The 20,207-nt window shown below is 36.8% G+C and overlaps 1 protein-coding gene across 30 annotated transcripts in view; it reads left to right on the top strand.

Moving 5' to 3' along the window:
• PALS1 (protein associated with LIN7 1, MAGUK p55 family member) overlaps positions 1-20,207 on the top strand; it is a 79,181-nt gene that overhangs the window by 17,931 nt on the left and 41,043 nt on the right. For 9 of the 30 annotated variants that reach the window (XM_086320154.1, XM_086320153.1, XM_086320151.1 and 6 more), the window contains 2 exons: positions 10,393-10,472; positions 16,488-17,021. In XM_086320154.1, coding sequence (XP_086176280.1) covers positions 16,655-17,021 — 367 coding nt within the window. In that variant the 5' untranslated portion in view covers positions 10,393-10,472; positions 16,488-16,654. Of the gene's footprint in view, positions 1-7,165; positions 7,244-10,392; positions 10,473-16,487; positions 17,022-20,207 lie in introns of all 30 variants that reach the window. The other 21 variants (XM_086320165.1, XM_086320162.1, XM_086320167.1 and 18 more) reach the window with 5 other exon arrangements.

The following is a 20,207-nucleotide window of genomic DNA, read 5'->3' as shown; positions in this document are numbered from 1 at the left end:
TATTTAGTTCCTCGTCTCCAAAGCCAGTCAGATCATCCTTTATTATAAGCATTGTTTGAAATTATCCCTTTTCCTTCTGCTATTTCCTTTATCCTCCCATGCATAAAGTATTAAAACATTGTCTCTATTGACTGCTCTACTTACCTTTCTCTTAATCAGCTGGTTACAGTGTATAAAAAAGATTTTAACTTTCTGAAAACTTCTTTGTTTCCCATTCTTTTTAAATTCTGAAACCAATAGTTTCCCATTCCTTGCAGGAGAAAATTCCAGCTAAGTTTAGTTTGCATTTGGAGTCTATTCTGGCTTTATCTTCTATCTCTTACACTGGCTCTGTTCCTTATCAGAGACTGTTCTTGTTCTCCCAGCAAGGCCGTAAATATTCTTGATTGGTAGCAATATTACTAAAAAGCCACATTGCAAGTAATTTTATCCCACAAGTTGAAAAATCCATTCCTAGTCAGTTTGAAAATGTTATGTTATCTTTTGTTCTAGTTCCTTTTTTCAGATACTTTACTAACCTTTTGGATGCATTTAATCTTTCATTACCAAGTAGTTGAAGGTGATAATGGGGCAGTTCAAGTAACCAACCATTTGATATCTTTGATACTGTTTGGCTTTTAACCAGTTCTTTCTATGAGTCTGTGGTCTTAAATATCTCCTAAGACCTTCAATCTTATGTTTGATATAAGCAAATGGAGAATTTTCCCACTGGGGGGAAAAGTAAAAACTGTAATACTTTTCACTTAAGAATATTACATGATATATAGGGAGCTTAGTATTGTCTGGTTTAAAAAAAATGATTTCTTATTCCTCCACCAGTTCTTAATATTGCAAGATATTAACGGGCTATGAATATGAAGTCTTGCCTCTTCCGCCATATTCACCTCTCGCCTACTAGACTACCACTTCTTCAAGCATCTCAACAACTTTTTCCAGTAAAAACTCTTCCACAACCAGCAGGAGGCAGAAAATGCTTTCCGAGAGTTCATCGAATCCCGAAGCATGGATTTTTACACTACAGGAATAAGCAAACTTAGTTCTTGTTGGAAAAAATGTGTTGATTTTAATGGCCCCTATTTTGATGAATAAAGATGAGTTTGAGCCTAGTTATGATTTAAAATTCACAGTGCTAAGTCGCTTCAGTCGTGTCCGACTCTGTGTGACCCCATAGATGGCAGCCCACCAGGCTTCCCTGTCCCTGGGATTCTCCAGGCAAGAACACTGGAGTGGGTTGCCATTTCCTTCTCCAGTGCATGAAAGTGAAAGTGAAGTCGCTCAGTCGTGTCCGACTCTTAGCGACCACATGGACTGCGGCCCACCAGGCTCCTCCGTCCATGGGATTTTCCAGGCAAGAGTACTGGAGTGGGGTGCCATTGCCTTCTCTGAAAATTCACAGTATGAAACTGCAATTACTTTTTTGCACCAACCTAATACCTACTATCACCATCACTGCTACTCAAATTCATTTAAGTAATAATTCTAGTTTTGTCCTCCATAAAATACCACCTGAGGATGTTGTAAGGAGTATATGATACGAAGAACTTGAAACCTTGATGTGTTCAAGAGTGCATGTTATAACTGTTGAATGTTTATTCTACGTTTGGCTGCACTGGGTCTTCGTTGTTGCACACAGGCTTTCTCTACAGAGCAGGGCCTACTTGTTTGTTTTGGTGCAGAGGCTTCTTGTTGCTGACATGGGCACTCAGGCAGGTAGGCTCAGTAGTGGTGGCACACAGATTTAGCTGTGGCTCCGCAGCATGTGGGATCTTTTTGGACCAGGGATCAAACTCGTGTCCCCTGCATTGGTAGGTGGATTTTTAACCTCTGGACCACCAGGGATGTCCCATTGAATATTTATTTTGAGGTGCTCCTTGGGCAAAATACTTTGCTTCTTTAAACCTGTTTTCTCTTTTGTCATTGGGTGTAACACTAATACTTACACTTGTATACTTGTTTGAGGATTAACTGTATAAAGCATGGTAGCACAGTGTTCAGCACACAGAGTTAGTAAATACTAGCTTGACCATTAAATGTTTTGTCTATACATTTTTAAAAACAGTTCTAGTTTTTGTTTTTGATAACAGTTCACAGCATGTGGGATCTTAGTTTTCTGACCAGGGATCCCTAACCCACGTTGCTGGCTTTGAAAGCACATTCTTAACCACCGGAATGCCAGGAAAGTCCCCATCTTTACATTTTTTTTAGTCTTGTTTGGGCCACTTTTAATGTAAATATTTATCATTTTGTATGCATGTGTAGTCTCTCTGGCCAGAGTGTAATCATGTGATGGTGGTGGAGGTGGTGGAATGTAGTATATGCTGGAATACATTATTAAAATTGTATTCGCACTGCCACTCAGGTTCCAGTATGCAATACAAGGCAATTTATTTGGCAGTAGTTTTTATTACATTTAATGAGCTCTTTCCATCCACTGCCAAGATGACCCTTGAAATAAATCTTCTCCTGAACATTTTGAAAAGCAGTACATTAGATGATACTAAGTATCTTTCAGCCTCCGTATTTATTTAGAAACTAACAGTACTGGAAAAAAAGTTTTATCTTGGAAGTCTGAGAAGCTTAATGAAAATTATTGAATGAGTGAATGCCTCAATTTTGGGTTAGTTTAATTCAGGGACTCTTAAAGTGAAAGTGTTAGTCACTTAGTTGTGTCCAACTCTTTGCGAACCTGTGGACTGTAGCCAGCCAGGCTCCTCTGTCTGTGAAATTCTCCAGGCAAAGATACTGGAGTGGGTAGCCATTCCCTTCTCCAGGAAATCTTTCCAACCCAGGGATTGCACCCTGGTCTTCCACATTACAGGCAGATTCTCTACTCTCTGAGCCAGCAGGGAAGCCCCCAGGGTCTCTGAACTTTGGTATCATTGACATATTTTGTACTGGATCATTCTTGGCAGGGGGTGCTATCTCGTGCATATTTAGCAACATATCCCTAGCCTCTGCTACGTAGATGCCAGTAGCACCCCTCAACACAGGCCTGACGGTGAATATATCTAGACATTGTCAAGAATTCTCCTGGTGGGGATAGGTGGGAGGCAGAATCACCTGTGATGGAGAGCCACTGTGAAAATCTAGTCTTTTATTGTGGAGAAGCTCTATACAGTCAGCAAAAACAAGACCAGGAGCTGACTGTGGGTCAGATCATGAACTCCTTATTGCCAAATTCAGACTTAAATTGAAGAAAGTAGGGAAAACCACTAGACCATTCAGGTATACCTAAATCAAATCCCTTATGATTATACAGTGGAAGTGAGAAATTGATTTAAGGGCCTAGATCTGATAGAGTGCCTGATGAACTATGGATGGAGGTTCGTGACATTGTACAGGAGACAAGGATCAAGACCATCCCCATGGAAAAGAGATGCAAATAAGCAAAATGGCTCTCTGGGGAAGCCTTACAAATAGCTGTGAAAAGAATTGAAAAGCAAAGGAGAAAAGGAAAGATATATCCATCTGAATGTAGAGTTCCAAAGAACAGCAAGGAGATACAAGAAAGCCTTCCTCAGCGATCAATGCAAAGAAATAGAGGAAAACAACAGAATGGGAAAGACTAGAGATCTCTTCAAGAAAATCAGAGATACCAAAGGAACATTTCATGCAAAGATGGGCTCGATAAAGGACAGAAATGGTAGGGACCTAACAGAAGCAGAAGATATTAAGAAGAGGTGGCAAGAATACACAGAAGAACTGTACAAAAAATATCTTCACAACCAGGATAATCATGATGGTATAATCACTCACCTAGAGCCAGACATCCTGGAATGTGAAGTCAAGTGGGCTTTAGAAAGCATCACTACTAACAAAGCTAGTGGAGGTGATGGAATTCCAGTTGAGCTATTTCAAATCCTGAAAGATGATGCTGTGAAAGTGCTGCTGTGCTCAATATGCCAGCAAATTTGGAAAACTCAGCAGTGGCCACAGGACTGGAAAAGGTCAGTTTTCATTCCAATCCCAAAGAGAGGCAATGCCAAAGAATGCTCAAACTACCACACAATTGCACTCATCTCACACTCTAGCAAAGTAATGCTCAAAATTCTCCAAGCCAGGCTTTAGCAATATGTGAGCCGTGAACTTCCAGATGTTCAAGCTGGTTTTAGAAAAGGCAGAGGAACCAGAGATCAAATTGCCAATATCCGCTGGATCATGGAAAAAGCAAGAGAGTTCCAGAAAAACATCTATTTCTGCTTTCTTGACTATGCCAAAGCCTTTGACTGTGTGGATCACAAGAAACTGTGGAAAATTCGGAAAGAGATGGGAATACCAGACCACCTACCCTGCCTCTTGAGAAACCTGTATGCAGGTCAGAAAAAACAGTTAGAACTGGACATGGAACAACAGACTGGTTCCAAATAGGAAAAGGAGCACATCAAGGCTGTATATTGTCACCCTGCTTATTTAACTTCTATACAGAGTACATCATGAGAAATGCTGGGCTGGAAGAAGCACAAACTGGAATCAAGATTGCCGGGAGAAGTATCAATAACCTCAGATATGCAGATGACACCACCCTTGTGGCAGAAAGTGAAGAAGAAGAACTGGACATGGAACAACAGACTGGTTCCAAATAGGAAAAGGAGTACATCAAGGCTGTATATTGTCACCCTGCTTATTTAACTTCTATGCAGAGTACATCATGAGAAATGCTGCGCTGGAAGAAGCACAAGCTGGAAGCAAGATTGCCGGGAGAAGTATCAATAACCTCAGATATGCAGATGACACCACCCTTGTGGCTGAAAGTGAAGAAGAACTAAAAAGCCTCTTGATGAAAGTGAAAGAGGAGAGTGAGAAAGTTGGCTTAAAGCTCAACATTCAGAAAACTAAGATCATGGCATCTGGTCCCATCACTTCATGGCAAATAGATGGAGATACAGTGGAAACAGTGTCAGACTTTATTTTTTGGGCTCCAAAATCACTGCAGATGGTGATTGCAGCCATGAAATTAAAAGACGCTTACTCCTTGGAAGGAAAGTTATGACCAACCTAGATAGCATATTCAAAAGCAGAGACATTACTTTGCCAACAAAGGTCTGTCTAGTGAAGGCTATGGTTTTTCCAATGGTCATATATGGATGTGAGAGTTGGACTGTAAAGAAAGCTGAGCACCAAAGAACTGATGCTTTTGAACTATGGTGTTGGAGAAGACTCTTGAGAGTCCCTTGGACTGCAAGGAGATCCAACCAGTCTATTCTGAAGGAGATCAGCCCTGGGATTTCTTTGGAAGGAATGAGGCTAAGGCTGAAACTCCAGTACTTTGGCCACCTCATGCGAAGAGTTGACTCATTGGAAAAGACTCTGATGCTGGGAGGGATTGAGGGCAGGAGGAGAAGGGGAGGAGAGAGGATGAGATGGTTGAATGGCATCACCGACTCGATGGACGTGGGTTTGGGTGAACTCCAGGAGTTGATGATGGACAGGGAGGCCTGGCGTGCTGCTATTCATGGGGTTGCAAAGAGTCGGACATGACTGAGTGACTGAACTGATTTATAAAAGAGGTATAAGTAAGTCTTTGATAAATTTTGGAAATCAATATTTTAGGATACAGATATTTAACAAATTACAAACGCAGCAGTATTTTTTCCATGTTGTCTTTTTATTTTTAATCTCAAGGCAATTGTGTGGCCTAAAATTACTGGCTAAGAATAGGAGCTTGAAAACTAAGATCTTTCTGTTGCAGATATGTTTTATATGCAGCTTTTGCCAGGAATGTTCAAAGCTGCTAAGTCTTTGAAAGTTTTCATCTGAGAAAGATGTGTCTTCTAAGCTATTGACATTGTCCTGTTGATACCCAGTTAAATTGAACAGGAATCCTACCTTCCTTTTTTTTTTTTTTTTTTTTTTGGTCTGTGAAAGCAATTGGTTTTAAGTACCTTTAAATTATACTCCTACCTCCTCATTTGATATCTATTTTGAGGATATTTTTCAAATGAAGGAATTTTGCTTGCGTTCTATCTGACAGTACATTCTAAATAAAGTAGTTTTAAAACTGAGGATAGCAATGGCTTCTTTGGAATGCAGTTATCTGGATGATAAATAAAGGTTCCTTAATTTGAAACCGAAACCATGAATTAGGTAGAATTTTAGAAGTTCCCTTATAGGACTTGTCAGAAGTTCCATTAAAAAATAAACCCAGGATATTTGGATTTGGTCTGTTTATTAAGGAACTTGGTTTGTCAGTTGTATAAATCTGTTTTGCTGCTTAAAAAAAAATTTTTTTTACATTGTACTTTATGAATTAATCTTCAAATATATTATTTTTATTTTAAAAATATTTTAAAAGTATGTTTAGTTCTTCATAAAGAATAATTGGGAAAAGTAGTGTCTCAGTTAAATCTTTGGTGAGTTTATATATTTTTGCTTAAATTGTTGTCGGTAGTCATTTCTGAGCTAATGCTTTTCATGAGTAGCCTACATATAGTTGACCCTTGAACAACACAGGTTTGAACTGTGCATGTTCATGTGTAGGTGGATTTTTTTCAGTAAATACTACAGTACTACAGGATTCGTAGTTGGTTGAATCCATGAATGGAGAACTGTGGATATGGAGAAATCACCTATATGGAGAACCTCCTATAGGTTATACATTTCCACTGCACAGAAGGTTGGTGTCCCTGTATCCTGTGTCATTCAGGCATCAATTCTATTTGAGTTTTAAATTGTATTTAGTTTTAGATATAGCTAAGTTTCTTCTCTGTGAAGGTGGTGCACAGGGCATTCATTGTTGGAAAGTAAAATCTGTGCGTTGAGCTAAACATTTATTGATGAAATAGGATTTTTTATGTGATGTCAATGTATGACTTGGTCTTTTTAAAAAATTGGTTTTGTTAAGATACCATTTGATGCAGTTTTAAATGTATTATTTAAAATCAGCTCAGTAAGTGTAATACATTAAAATTCATTAATTTTATGTGTTCAATCTGAATTTTGAAAACAACTTTTTTAAGGTATTGTGTTCTATAAAATTCACATGTTTTATAAGTACAGTTTGAGTTAAATTTATATCATGTAGGTGTCACTGAAATCTAGTTTTATTACACTTCCATCCCATGAAAAAGTTGCCTCATCTCCTATCATAGCCAGTTTTTGTGGCCACCCTCAGCTGCAGGAATCCACCAAAATGCTTTTCTAACAGCACTAATTTTGCCTTTCCTAGAAATTTCATATGAATGGAATCATCTAGAATGTACACTTTTATCTGGCATTATGTTTTTGAGGCCATCCACGTTATTAAGTAAGTAAAATCACTCAGTCATGTCTGACTCTGCGACCCCATGAATGGTAGCCTACCAGGCTCCTCTATCCATGGGATTTTCCAGGCAAGAGTACTGGAGTGGGTTGCTATACCCTTCTCCAGGGGATTATTGAATAGTATTCCATTTTTTATAATTGATCCTTTCATTAGCTGAAGGACATTTGAATTGTGTCCGGTTTAAAGCTATCATTATTAATAATGCCTTTATGAATATTCCATATAGATCTTTGTTTTTTACAAATAAAAATATGTATTTCTCATATGAGCTTACTGGATTATATATCATAAGTCTATGTTTAACTTTTTAAGAAATTGTCAAACTCATCACCAATTCATGTTCTTACCAGTATAGGGGTTTCAGTTTCTCCACATCCTCTCCAAAGCTTATTGTTGTCGGTCTTAAATTTTAGTGATTTTATTGTATTTGTAATGGTGCTTTAGTTGCTAAATCGTGCCTGACTCTTGTGATCCATGGATCCATGGAGCCTGCTAGGCTCCTCTGTCCAAGGGATTTTCCAGGTAACAATACTGGAGTGGTTAGCCATTTCCTTCTCCAGGGGATCTTCCCAACCCAGGGATCAAACCTGGGTCTCCTGCACTGCAGGCAGATTCTTTACCAACTGAGCTACCAGGGAAGTCCTGTTGTAATGGTATTTCATTGTATTATTTAATAGCTCTGTTGAGTTATGATTCGGATACCATGTATGTATAATTCATCCAATTCAAATATATTCAGAATTCTGTGATCATTACTACAATCAGTTCTAGAACATGTTCATCACCCTTCAAAAGAAACCTGCATCCCTTAGCCATTCCCTCCCATCTCACACACACACACGCCAGCTCTTGGCAGTCACTAATCTACTTTGTCTCTCTAGATTTGCCTATTCTAGACATTTTATAAATGAAATCATATAGTAATGGTCCTTCATGACTGGCTTCTTTCACTTCTGTTCACAGTTCATCAGTGTTGTAGCATGTATCAGTCCTTTTATTGCTCAGTAATATTTCATTTTGGATATACTATTTATCCGTTTATTGGTTGACAGACATTTGGATTTTTTCCCTCTCCTTTTTGGTGTTAATACTGCTGTAAACATTTTTGTACAAGGTTTTTTTCATTTCTCTTGGTTGTATACCTGGAAGTGGAGTTGCTCTATGTTTAGCCTTTTGAGGAATCACCAGACTGTTTTACGGTGTAACTGTTCCCTGTGACATTCCCAACAGAAGTGTGTGAGTTTCAGCACTTCTTTTTTTTTTAATCTTAGCAATCCTAGTGGGTGCTGTGGTGTGTCATGGTTTTGATTTCCTTTTCTTTGATGAGTTATAATAATGGAGAATATCTTTTTACGCATACATTTAGTAAAGCTATTTGTGTATCTTCTTTGGAGAACTGTCTGTTCAGGGGCTCTTCCCACTTTAAAATCAGACTGTCTTTTTACTATAGACTAAAATCAGACTTTTTACTATAGAGTTGTGTTTGTTATATATTCCAGATAAAAGTCCTGAATCAAGTAAATGATTTGCAGATATTTTCTCCTTTTATGTACACATTGTTCACATTCTTTATGGTGTCCTTTGAAGCACAAGGTTTTAAAATTTGATCTTATCTAATTTATCTGTTTTCCTTTTGTTGCTTGTATTTTTGATGTGTCTTGAGAAACCATTGCCTAATTAAGGTCATGAAGATTTATGCCTAAATTAAGTTTTATAGAGTTCTTATGTGTGTGTGTTTGACCCATTTTGAATTAATTTTTGTATATGGTATAAGGTAAGAGTCCAGTTAATTCTTTTGCATGTGGATGTATGGATATCTAATTTTCCTAGTGTTATTAAGAGACCGTTTCTTTTTTATGTTTTTTCCCCCCATTTAATTTGTCTTGGTACTCTTGTTGATTTGCCTATAAATGTTGGAGTTTATTCTGGTCTCTTAATTCTGTTCCATTGATTTCTGTCTATCCTGTGCCAGTATCTCATTGTGGTTTTATTAGCATACTTAATGATGTTGAATATTTTTCCAAATGTTTGTTGTTTGTATATCTTTGGTGGTCAAATCTTTTGCCTCTTTTAAACAGTTATATCATTTGACTTACAGAGTTGTAAGAGTATTTATAGTGAATATAAATATTTTGCAAGTATTTCTCATTTTTTATAGCTTGCCTTTTCATTTTCTTTACAGTATCTTTTAGTGGCATATTTGGGGATGGCATATTCTGCCACTCTTCAGTGGATTCTAAAAACCTTGTGAAATCGACAGATCTTGGCAACTGATTAGAACATCTTGGAGATAGTAGTATAATTAACAATAGTAGGAAAGAAGTTGAGGTCAGTTTAGGATATATTGAAATTGAGGTTCCTGGTGACATCCATGTAAAAATGTACTTTCTGTTCCTTCAACTTGGAACCCTTTATTTCAGGATATTCCCACAGCTGACTTTTTTTTTTTTTTTGTCATTCAAGTCTCAGCTCAGTTATCACTTCCTAAAATAGACCTTTCCTGACCATCTTATCTAATGTTGAACCTTCCAAACATCATTCCAAACATATCTATTTCATAACCCAATTCTACTTTCTCTGTACTCCTTTCTCTGAAGCCATCTAACTCTGTATTTGCTTTTTGTTCTATGTTATCCTATCAAAATATAATCTCCCATTAGGATAGAATCCTGTCTTGGTCTTCAATGTCACGTTAACATTTCCCCCTCTGAATTAACTGTAGTTCCTTTCTGTAAAATTCTTTTTGGATCCTAAACTTCTCATTTTCTTGGCCTTATGAAACCATTTATAAAGTTTAAAATTGATCTAGAAGTTGTAGTTAAAACAAAGAAATCCTTTAAACTGCATTTTTGTTTGAGCCTTACCTAGAGATAAAAAATGTCATTAAAAATAATACACGGAAGGGTCATGCCCTTTTTCTTTCTCATCATTGACTTTAGGTAATTTACATTGATTTTAATTGATGTTCATTAGTGATGGGTATGTGTGCATTTTTATTGCTTTATACTGAGAAATCCTAGTTATCTGGAAACAGAATTGGATATCATATTGAATTAATTTTTCTGTCCTTTCCCTCGCTCTAAAAGATTCTGCAGATTTTTACACTTGATTGTCTCTTTTCTGTTTTACAGAATAAGAAAGTCTGAGTTTTGCGAAAAAATCAGAAAAGAACTAAGAAGAGAGTCAACAAGAACTTTCTGATTTGCATAATGTAAGTTCTTTTCACTATTCGCGGCCTGAATTTTGTTGTTAGCTGACAAAGCTGTCTCTATGGACACAAATAGTGCAACTTCTGAGAATGTCAGAGGAATGCTGATCACTTAATATGAGACTTTCCAGCTGCTGGTCAAAGGGCATTACTCCTAGAAGGGGAGGAAGGATGACTTGAAAAAAGTATCTGGAGTTCTGGTTGCTAGTTTAGACCACGTATGTTTATGCCCATGAAGTGTATGTTTTACATTTCCCTCTGCCTAAGACTTAGGATACTGATTATATCGGAACTCACCTTCTTATAGCAGTTCGTGTTTCCTGGCTCTCATATAAGTGGTTTTGTTTCTTGGTATGGAGTTTTCAGTGAGCCTGTATCCCTCAGGCTATTTCAGGCCCCCCATTCTGAATCATTTGTACTTATTGAAACTTACTTAGCTTCTTTTTACCCCCTTCTTCTTTATTCAATTCACATAAGCAGAGCCCTTTTTCTCTCGCTAGTTTGAAGTTAGCATTGAAATAGCTTTGGCCTGTGAGCCTGAAAATTCATTTTCTTCTTTTGTGGAATACATAAAGAGAGTTGTTTTATTTATTTATTTTTTTCTTTCCACACCCCCTCGCCACCCCCAGTCCCACGAGGTGGGATGTATAAGCTGGGGTTCTGATGAGGATTTGAAATGTGGGCCTTCAGGGCGTTTTTGAAGCAGATAATTTATAATTAGAGGATAGAGAAGAGAGGGATACTCTTTAGGGCCAGCAGCTTGTAACTACTTTAGCTGCATAAGGCAGTCTTTTATTTACATATAAGGAGATAATTCTCTAGTTCAGTCATTTACCCGCCTCCAATTCCAAATCGTCAAACAAAGGAATTGTTTTTTGTTTTCTGAGAATGAGAATATAATTCCTTTGGATTGGTACTCTTTCATTGTTTATTTTCATGTGTTGGCTGCATAAATAAGCTAGAATATTCGTGGTTTGTCTGTTTAAAAATTATAATGATCTTTAATTTTAAAACTATGGGACACAGCATAATGTTTCTTTGATTGTGGAACAATCTGTCTTGTACTTCATGAATTAACTCATGAGCGTTATTATTAAGTCTTGGAGTTTTGGTACTGTGAGATCATTATTTAATTGAGGTGATCTGGAAAATTTTCTTGAAATAGTGGCTTGTGGTAGATCTTGAAAGTAGAACATGAAAGGAGAAGCAGTTCTTATTTCTTAGTTCATAAGGCGTTTGGGCAGGAAGAGAAAGATGTGGGATAGGCAGGCACAAGTGAGGAAGCTAACTTAGAAGACTTGCTCAGGGAAGTAGTAAAAGATACAGTTAGAAAGTTGGGATTTTACCTAGTGAGTTTGGATTCTATTCTTTAGGTGATATGAAAGCCATCAGATGTTCTGAACATAGGAATAGTTTATTCATATGCCTAATTAGGTGTTTATCCCTTACTAGTTATCAGGGCTATGCAGATCAGTAAGATCCCTGCTGATTAGATCATTTATCTGTAGGACATATAGTCACCTTGAAATTGTGTTAAATCAAAACCTGTAGCACCTTTTAATTTTTCTCCTCCTCTCTCTCATTCCCTTCTCTTGAATTCTCCATCTTGGTTAATGACATTGCTGTCCACCTAATGACCCAAAGATAGTGTCCATGAAATCCTAGTGCCTGGGTCATATTCTGAAGCCTGCAGTTTGCTTGGTCCTATGCTAGGTAGGCAGTGTCACAGATCCAGAGATGAGTCAGCATAATTCCTGACTTCCAAAGGTTTCTAATCTGGTGGGGCAGGCAGACAGATACAGACTGCTGTAGTTGAGTTTGATCAAAATTGTGATAGGGATTGAGAGGAGGCACATGTCCACTGTGGAAAATTACGAAAATCCAGAGGAGGATGTATGTGAGGTGAGACTTAAAAGTAGACAAGGATTAGGTTCTAGACAGTCTGGTTCTAGAGCCTATACTCTTAAATGCTGTGCTGCCTTGAGTAACTGGGGAGACATAGTGGCATTAATTAGAGTTGAGAATGGAGGAAAAGGATCGAGGAGTATAGAGGAGATTAAAGGGAAATATAAGTTTAGTTCTGGACACATTAGTTTCTAGATTCCTGTGGGAAATTGTGGTAGATAAACTAATGGGCAGGATCCTGTCTGTATAGCTTTAGTACCTCAGGAAGGGGTAAGTGCTCAATTAAATTTATGTTCAAATCACCCCTCTTTTTTCAATCTTTGATGGCTTTCTTACTGCCTTGAGATTAAAGACTTACATTTAAGACTTTTTTTAAGTTGGACCCAGTCAAATTTTCCTGCCAGTATTCTTTTGTACAAACTGACGGCTATAATTCAACTAGCCTTGTTTATGCTTTCCCCAGACTTTATATTTTTCTGTCTTTGGTTCATATGGCCTCTTTTCTTACTCTTTCATCCTGTCCTCAAGGCCTACTTCAGTCCCTGTTCCTCATTTATAAAATAGGCATATTTGGACCTACTTTTAGAGTTGTAGCAAGGATTAAGTGATTGAATACTGTGTAAAGTGCTTTCAGTAGTATATGGCATAGAATTATGAGCTCAGTAAATGTATTTGTTAATACTACTACTACTGCTGCTATTACTACATCCTTCTTCTCTTCCTTTTGCCCTGCTGTATGTAATAGAAACCCCAAGTTTTAGTAATTCTGTAACCTATATAATCTCTTTAATGTGGCGTTTTTTTCATTCTAACCATCTTAGTTTAGGACCCCGTTTCTTACAGTTGCCCTCAAATTGGTCTCATTGCCACCCTTCGGTCTGTCCTCTAGCCTTCTACCAGAGAGATATTTATCTAAAAGTGAGTGTAATCATGTTATCCCCTGCTTTAAATCTTAAAATAATTTCTTAACTACTTTCAGGGTAAAGGTTGGAGTCTTTAGCTGTTACCCTTTTCCATGTGGCCCCCTGCCTGCCTTTCTAGTTTTATCATTGTTCATGTATGGCATATTCCCATTGTCTCATCCAGCCATTTTGCATTCTTTCCTACTTTTACAGCTGCCACATTCTCTTGCTCTTCCTTCCTTTTGGTCTTATGAGTCCCTCTGCCTGGAACAGATTGTTCTATCTGGTTTATCTTTAATTTTTTTTTTTTTTTAATGCTGCTGGAAGAGAGTATCCTTATGTTGTGAGATTTGCTGTGTCTCTTTATCACAGACTAAATTTGAGAGCCCATCATCTATGCATCATCTGTGAATTTACGACATTTCTGAGTTTAGTTGAACAGATACCTGATGGGCATCTTGTATATGACATGTATTGTGTTAAGCCCAAGGAATGTATAAAAATAAGACATGAATGACCCATTTTTAACAAATTGAAAATCTAATGAGAAATCGACTGGGAAGAATAATCATTCATTTTCTTTGCTGTCTCTCCAATGGACTATGAACACTCTAAGGGAAATGACCCAAATGGAGATTTAAGTGGATTACTATCAGGTTGCAGAAACTTTTCTGAGAGTAAAAGACTAGATCCAGGTAGACAAGCATGATCATAGTCCAAGCATTAGAACTTCAACTGAAATTACCTGGCCTAATTTCTCTTGCATAATTATGATTTCATATAGTGAATATGGATACAATCTTATAAAACTTAGTTTTTAAGCTAAGTTTTAATTGCAAATAATTTTTGTAGATAAGCATATGTATAAATAAAATACTCTATTAAATTTGATTTTTAATATCCTATAAATGTTATAAATAAAGTTGAAAGTTTTAATTTTCTGAAAGTATATATGCTCCTAAATTTTTTAAATTAAAGTTAAATATAGCAATACAGTGGCTCCTACATAAATTTCTGTTTACTTGTAATGAAAATATTAAATAAGTTAAATTTGTATTTGTATCTGATCAGTATTACAGGGGTTCTCTAGTGGCTCAGCTATAAAGAATCCACCTGCTAATGCAGGAGACACGGGTTCAGTCCCTGGGTCCAGAAGATCTCCTGGAGAAGGAAATGGCAACCCACTCCAGGATTCTTGCCTGGAAAATCCCATGGACAGAGAAGCTTGTTGGACTACAGTCAGTGGAGCGCAGGAGTTGAACACGACTTAGCGACTGAATAACAACAGTAATCAATATTACAAAACTTAAGAATTATCTAACATTCTGATAGCTCTCATTTTTAATGAAAAAGAAGGCAAGTTAATGGTAAATAAGGTATTTGTATGTAGATCACATAAATAGAGAAACTAAAATTTGGATGGAAGACAGAAAAATCTACCAGAATTCTTGTGAAGATGTAATTTTTGTAGTCATGTAGCTTGCACCTATTAAATATTTTCCTGATTGCTGGTCTAGTGGTTTTTCCTGGTAGTCTAGGTGGGTTTGTGTTAAACCATCTGTGACAAGTGGTTTGCTTGAAAGGAGATTGGCTGGCATTAGGAATATTGTCTGAAAACTCGGCTTTTGCTTTGTTGGCATGTTCTTTGACAAACCTATTAACTGAAGTTCAGCTCAACTCAAGGTTATTATTGTAAATATTTTTGAAAGTCTTGAGCAAGAGAAGACTAATTAGATTTAGTATGTGGGTTTATACTTATATAAACAATCTGCCTATTTATGCCCAAGAAATGGCTTGATGAAAAGCCATAGTCATCCAGTAAAATATTTTTCTTGTCTAAAATATGTTGGATTTTTAAAATAAACAGAATCAATACTAAAAGTATAAATACTTATAAGTTCTAAAACTTATATACATTATTTCATTTGAAACTCAGAACAGTTCTGTGAATAAATTTTCCAAAGGAATCTGAGGTTCAGAGAAACTAGTCTTAAATCATAAAACTAGAGGAAGTAGCAGATCCAGAATTAAAATACAGTTTTCTGGTCTCCAAGCCCAATGTATTCTTATTTGCTATACAGTATGACTTTAAAACATTTTTGAGTGGTAGCAGATAATACCATTTTTCTAAGTGAATTCTCATAAAGAATTAACCCTAATTCTTTTTTTAGTGTAACCAGTTATAAAGACTAATCACCAACATAGTCGTTTTCTCACTTTAATCTTTTAGGTGTGCTTTTATCTTATAGAGGTGGTTTTATCTTGTAGATGCCTTAGCTGCTAATTAAAATTTCTTTTTCATTTCTTTTTCATAAACTCTTAAAAAGTGAATTGTCCCCTACAATGCTGCCTTATCTCAAGTTAGTTGACAACATAACTTGCTGTATGCCAGCCAGGTTCTTTAGCAGTTAACTAGGAAGGGATTTCTGGGGAAGGAAATGGCAACCCACTCCAGTATTCTTGCCTGGAGAATCCTGTGGACAGGGGAATCTGGTGGGCTGCTGTCCATGGGGTCACACAGAGTCAGACATGACTGAAGCAACTTAGCATGCATGCATGCATGCATTGGAAAAGGAAATGGCAACCCACTTCAGTGTTCTTGCCTGGGGAATCCCAGGGACGGGGGAGCCTGGTGGGCTGCCGTCTATGGGGTTGCAGAGTCGGACACGACTGAAGTGACTTAGTAGCAGCAGCAGGAAGGGATTTCAGACTCGTGTATATTAACTGACTGTAGAATATTGTGTTGAGACAACTATAAAAGTGATTAAAATACGTTTATACCTTAAATTGCCTGGAGAATCCCAGGGACAACGGAGCCTGGTGGGCTGCCGTCTGTGGGGTCACACAGAGTCGGACACGACTGAAGCGACTTAGCATTAGCATACCTTAAATATCTTATTCTCTACTAAACTAGTACCCAGAACTTTATTATTTTTCTGCTTTGCTAAACTTTCTAATATTTCATTTTTCTCAGCTGTAAAATTAAGCAACATGCTTCAAATACTTCTAGACAGCTTTTTTGTTGAAACATCTTGATTTCCTCAGTTCTGTAAAATGAAAGGAAAATATTTAATCTATATAGCAAAATAATATCATATAATTTTGAGTTATTTTCTGTATTGTTTAGCAATAGAGATTGGAAGTAGATGATGTAAATTCTACTTTTATGTTGTAATTCTTATACTTTTTTCCCCCCCATCTTTCCCCTTAGATTTCCTTCATGGATACATTTTCATAGCATTATTATGTGATGTGAGAAGTTTTTTGTTTTGTTGTTTTTTTTTTGAAGTAACATGGATTTTATACTACAGAATCAAGAGATTGGCTTTATAGGAAAAATTGATTTATAAAGAGTGGTACAGGTTTTTATAGATAACCATGACAACATCCCATATGAATGGGCATGTTACTGAGGAATCAGACAACGGAGTAAAAAATGTTGATCTTGCATCACCAGAGGAACATCAGAAGCACCGAGAGATGGCTGTTGACTGCCCTGGAGATTTGGGCACCAGGATGATGCCAGTGCGGCGAAGTGCACAGCTGGAACGTATTCGGCAACAGCAGGAGGACATGAGGCGTAGGCGAGAGGAAGAAGGGAAAAAACAAGAACTTGACCTTAATTCTTCCATGAGACTTAAGAAACTAGCCCAGATTCCTCCAAAAACTGGAATAGATAACCCTATATTTGACACAGAGGAAGGAATTGTCTTAGAAAGTCCTCATTATGCTGTGAAAATATTAGGTAAGTAAAAACAGTAGAAGAATTAGAAAATGTTTTGCTGTTGTTTATCTTGCCTTAACATAAATGTGTATAGGAGGGAAGAGTTAAATAAAGAATGTAAGTAGTAACAATTTGAATTCAGACCAGGATTAGTTTTTTTCTTAGAAAGGCCATATAACTTGTTTTCTGTTAGCCATGTAGAAGTGGAGCATGTATCCTAAATGTTCAGGATATATGCTACAACATGATTTTTATATTTAATCTTTGAAGTAAAAATTCCTATATAAGGCCTGATCTTTAAAGCCTTGAAATTCACATTTCATTTCAAACTCAAATTTTATATAAAAATTACTGAAAAAGAGTTTGCAGACTTTGAATTTCTGATTTCTTTAAGGTTTATGGAATAATTTAATAGTTATTAATGAGAAAAACTTGGTGTTATTTCTCTGGTGTAATACGCATAAAACATGGCTTTAAAGTCCCTATACTGCTGCTGCTAAGTCACTTCAGTCATGTCTGACTCTGTGCGACCCCATAGAGGGCAGCCCACCAGGCTCCCCGGTCCCTGGGATTCTCCAGGCAAGAACACTGAAGTGGGTTGCCATTTCCTTCTCCAATGCATGAAAGTGAAAAGTGAAAGTGAAGTCACTCAGTCGTGTCCGACCCTCAGCGACCCCATAGACTGCAGCCTACCAGGCTCCTCCATCCACGGGATTTTCCAGGCAAGAGTACTGGAGTGGGGTGCCATTGCCTTCTATTCCTAAATTTCATTTTGTGAGGAAAACCAAAAAACTACTGCTATGATATATTAATGGGCTTCCCAGGTGGCACTAGTGGTAAAGAACCTGGGCCTGCCAGTGCAGGAGACATAAGAGATGCAGGTTCGATGCCTGGGTCCAGAAGACGCCCTGGAGGAGGGCATGGCAACCCACTCCACTATTCTTGTCTGGGGAATCCCATGGACAGAGGAGCCTGGCAGTCTATAGTCCATAGGATTGCACAGAGTTGGACACGATTAAAGCAACTTAGCATGCATGCACAAATGTATATTTATAGATATAAAAGAATTCTGTGATCAAACTTTGAGAACAAGGTTTAAATAAGTTAAACAACTTCTTATTACAGTACTTCTTGTAGCCTTTAGAATACTAATAGGCATTGTGAATCTATAAGAGAGATTGATGTCAAACGGGTGTTTCCAAACTTGAGTATTTTATTGTTGAACTTACTGCTCTCTCTTCCTCTACACACAAAAGAGAGATCTCTGAACTAGTGTCAGTGGTGTACATAAACTTGTGTTCCGTTAAAACCAGGCTAACTCGAAGTATTTTTATTTCTTAATGATTTATAATTATAGATGCGAAAAGACAGAGACTTCACTTTGGAAGGAGAGGGTTTTCATTGTTGTTTTGCCATTTATTTAAGTGTTTATTGAATCCTTTACTTGATGCTATAGCAGATGCCTTTCTGTGTAATTTCTACAATAGCTCTAGTAACAGGGCTCTGTAATACCTATTTTGGAGAAAAAGAAATTGAACTTCAGTTAAATCATTTGTGTAAGACTCCATGCTAAGTAGTAGGGCCAAGTTTTAATTTGCCCAATCTGGATATGCAGTTGTTATACTGCAAAGAGCAAAGGGTTTGAGTGGAAACTGACATCCGTCCCGTTCTTCACTCACTGGACCAGAGCTTTGGCTACCAAGAGTGCAACATCTTTTTCTTACTTACCCAAAGTTACCATCTATATAAATGTACCATATACTAGCTATCTGTATATAAAAGTACCTTATTTACTGTGTATATAAAAGTACCATATGTACTATATATTTGTATATATGTTTACCATATATACTAACTGCAGTCTAGAACATTTTCTGCTACATCATAACAACTGTTTTTTCTTTGCTATACCTTTACAAAGGAATCGTATCTCTTGACAGAAAACATTGTGTGTGTTTTTCTGTGATTTAAGAAATCATAGATATATTCAGTCATAATGAAGTGTGCAAAAAATGCCTAAATGGTAATAATGAAAGGCATTATAGTAAAAACAGATTACGTATTTTAAAAATGCATTTATATGAAGGAATTTTATGCTGTTTTTTCTTAAGAGTTTTGTTAGAGTAAAAATATTTCATTGCCTCTTATTGGCATCATCTCATACCACTTCATTATATTTTATTAAAATACTCTCTAAATATTCTCTATGACTTGGAGAAAACTTAGATTGTAATATATCCAACCTAAGCCTAGTTTGAGTTTTCTGGGTTTCTATTTAAATTTCTTTGAGATTAATGTATTTGCCCATTTACTTTAATTGAATTAGGCATAAATGTCCATGTAGTAGACAAGACTTATGTAATCTCCATGAAGAAACAGAATTCACTTGTGAAATTTTATTTATTTTCTGGCCTAACCACAGAAAACTGAAGACCTATTGCTTGGTTTGTTTTTCTACAAGTGTAGTTAAAGGACAACTATATTTTCTTCTGACTTGCAACCCACTGTGGTTTTAAAAATTATCTTTGGGTAGTCCTTGAACTTAAGGATGTTTTACATAATTTATTTAAAGTAATTTGGAATTTAGTACCAGCTGTCTGTAAGTCATTTCTTGGATAAGGAGAATATTTCGTGTTTTGAGAAATGAGTGATTTAATTTTAATGCACTCAACACAGATGTGTTATTTGTAGGAGGCATGAAAATTTACCATAAGTTATAAAGTTGTTTTTGTCAGTCAAATCTTCAGTTTTGGGATGTACTCAGTTTTAAGTTTTCACTTTAAAATGAAGTATACTAGCTTTGTACCAGACATTTTTTTCCTGTTTGTAATTTGCTAACACATCAAACTACAACAGTACTCCCTAAAGTTGTATGAGTCTCTCTGCCAGTGTTTAGATTAATATGCACACGCCAGGAGACAGCTTCTCAGCTTTTTTCACAACCAGAAACAGCAACCTTGTTTTAAATGAGGCAAGGATGGGGCAACTGATTTATTTCTCTGAAAGGGAGCCTTCAGTTTCCAAATGATACATCGTCATTTATCTGTGAGTAGAGGAAATTCTCATTAAAGAATTGGAAGTGTGATTGGAAAGATTGGATACTTTGTCTGGGTGGTGATTTTTTTAAACTATAAATTTGGCAGTGTATAATATTAAACATGGAGGGATGGATTGATAGAAAATATTTGGAAAGGATGAACTGAATTT

This window comes from Bos grunniens, chromosome 10, assembly GCF_055505025.1.
Source record: "Bos grunniens cultivar Pamir isolate PY7600 chromosome 10, Bosgru_T2T1.0, whole genome shotgun sequence".
In the NCBI taxonomy this organism is placed as follows: domain Eukaryota; kingdom Metazoa; phylum Chordata; class Mammalia; order Artiodactyla; family Bovidae; genus Bos; species Bos grunniens.
The sequence above is the reverse complement of the archived record's forward strand: the minus strand, read 5'-3'. Positions and strand labels throughout refer to the sequence as shown.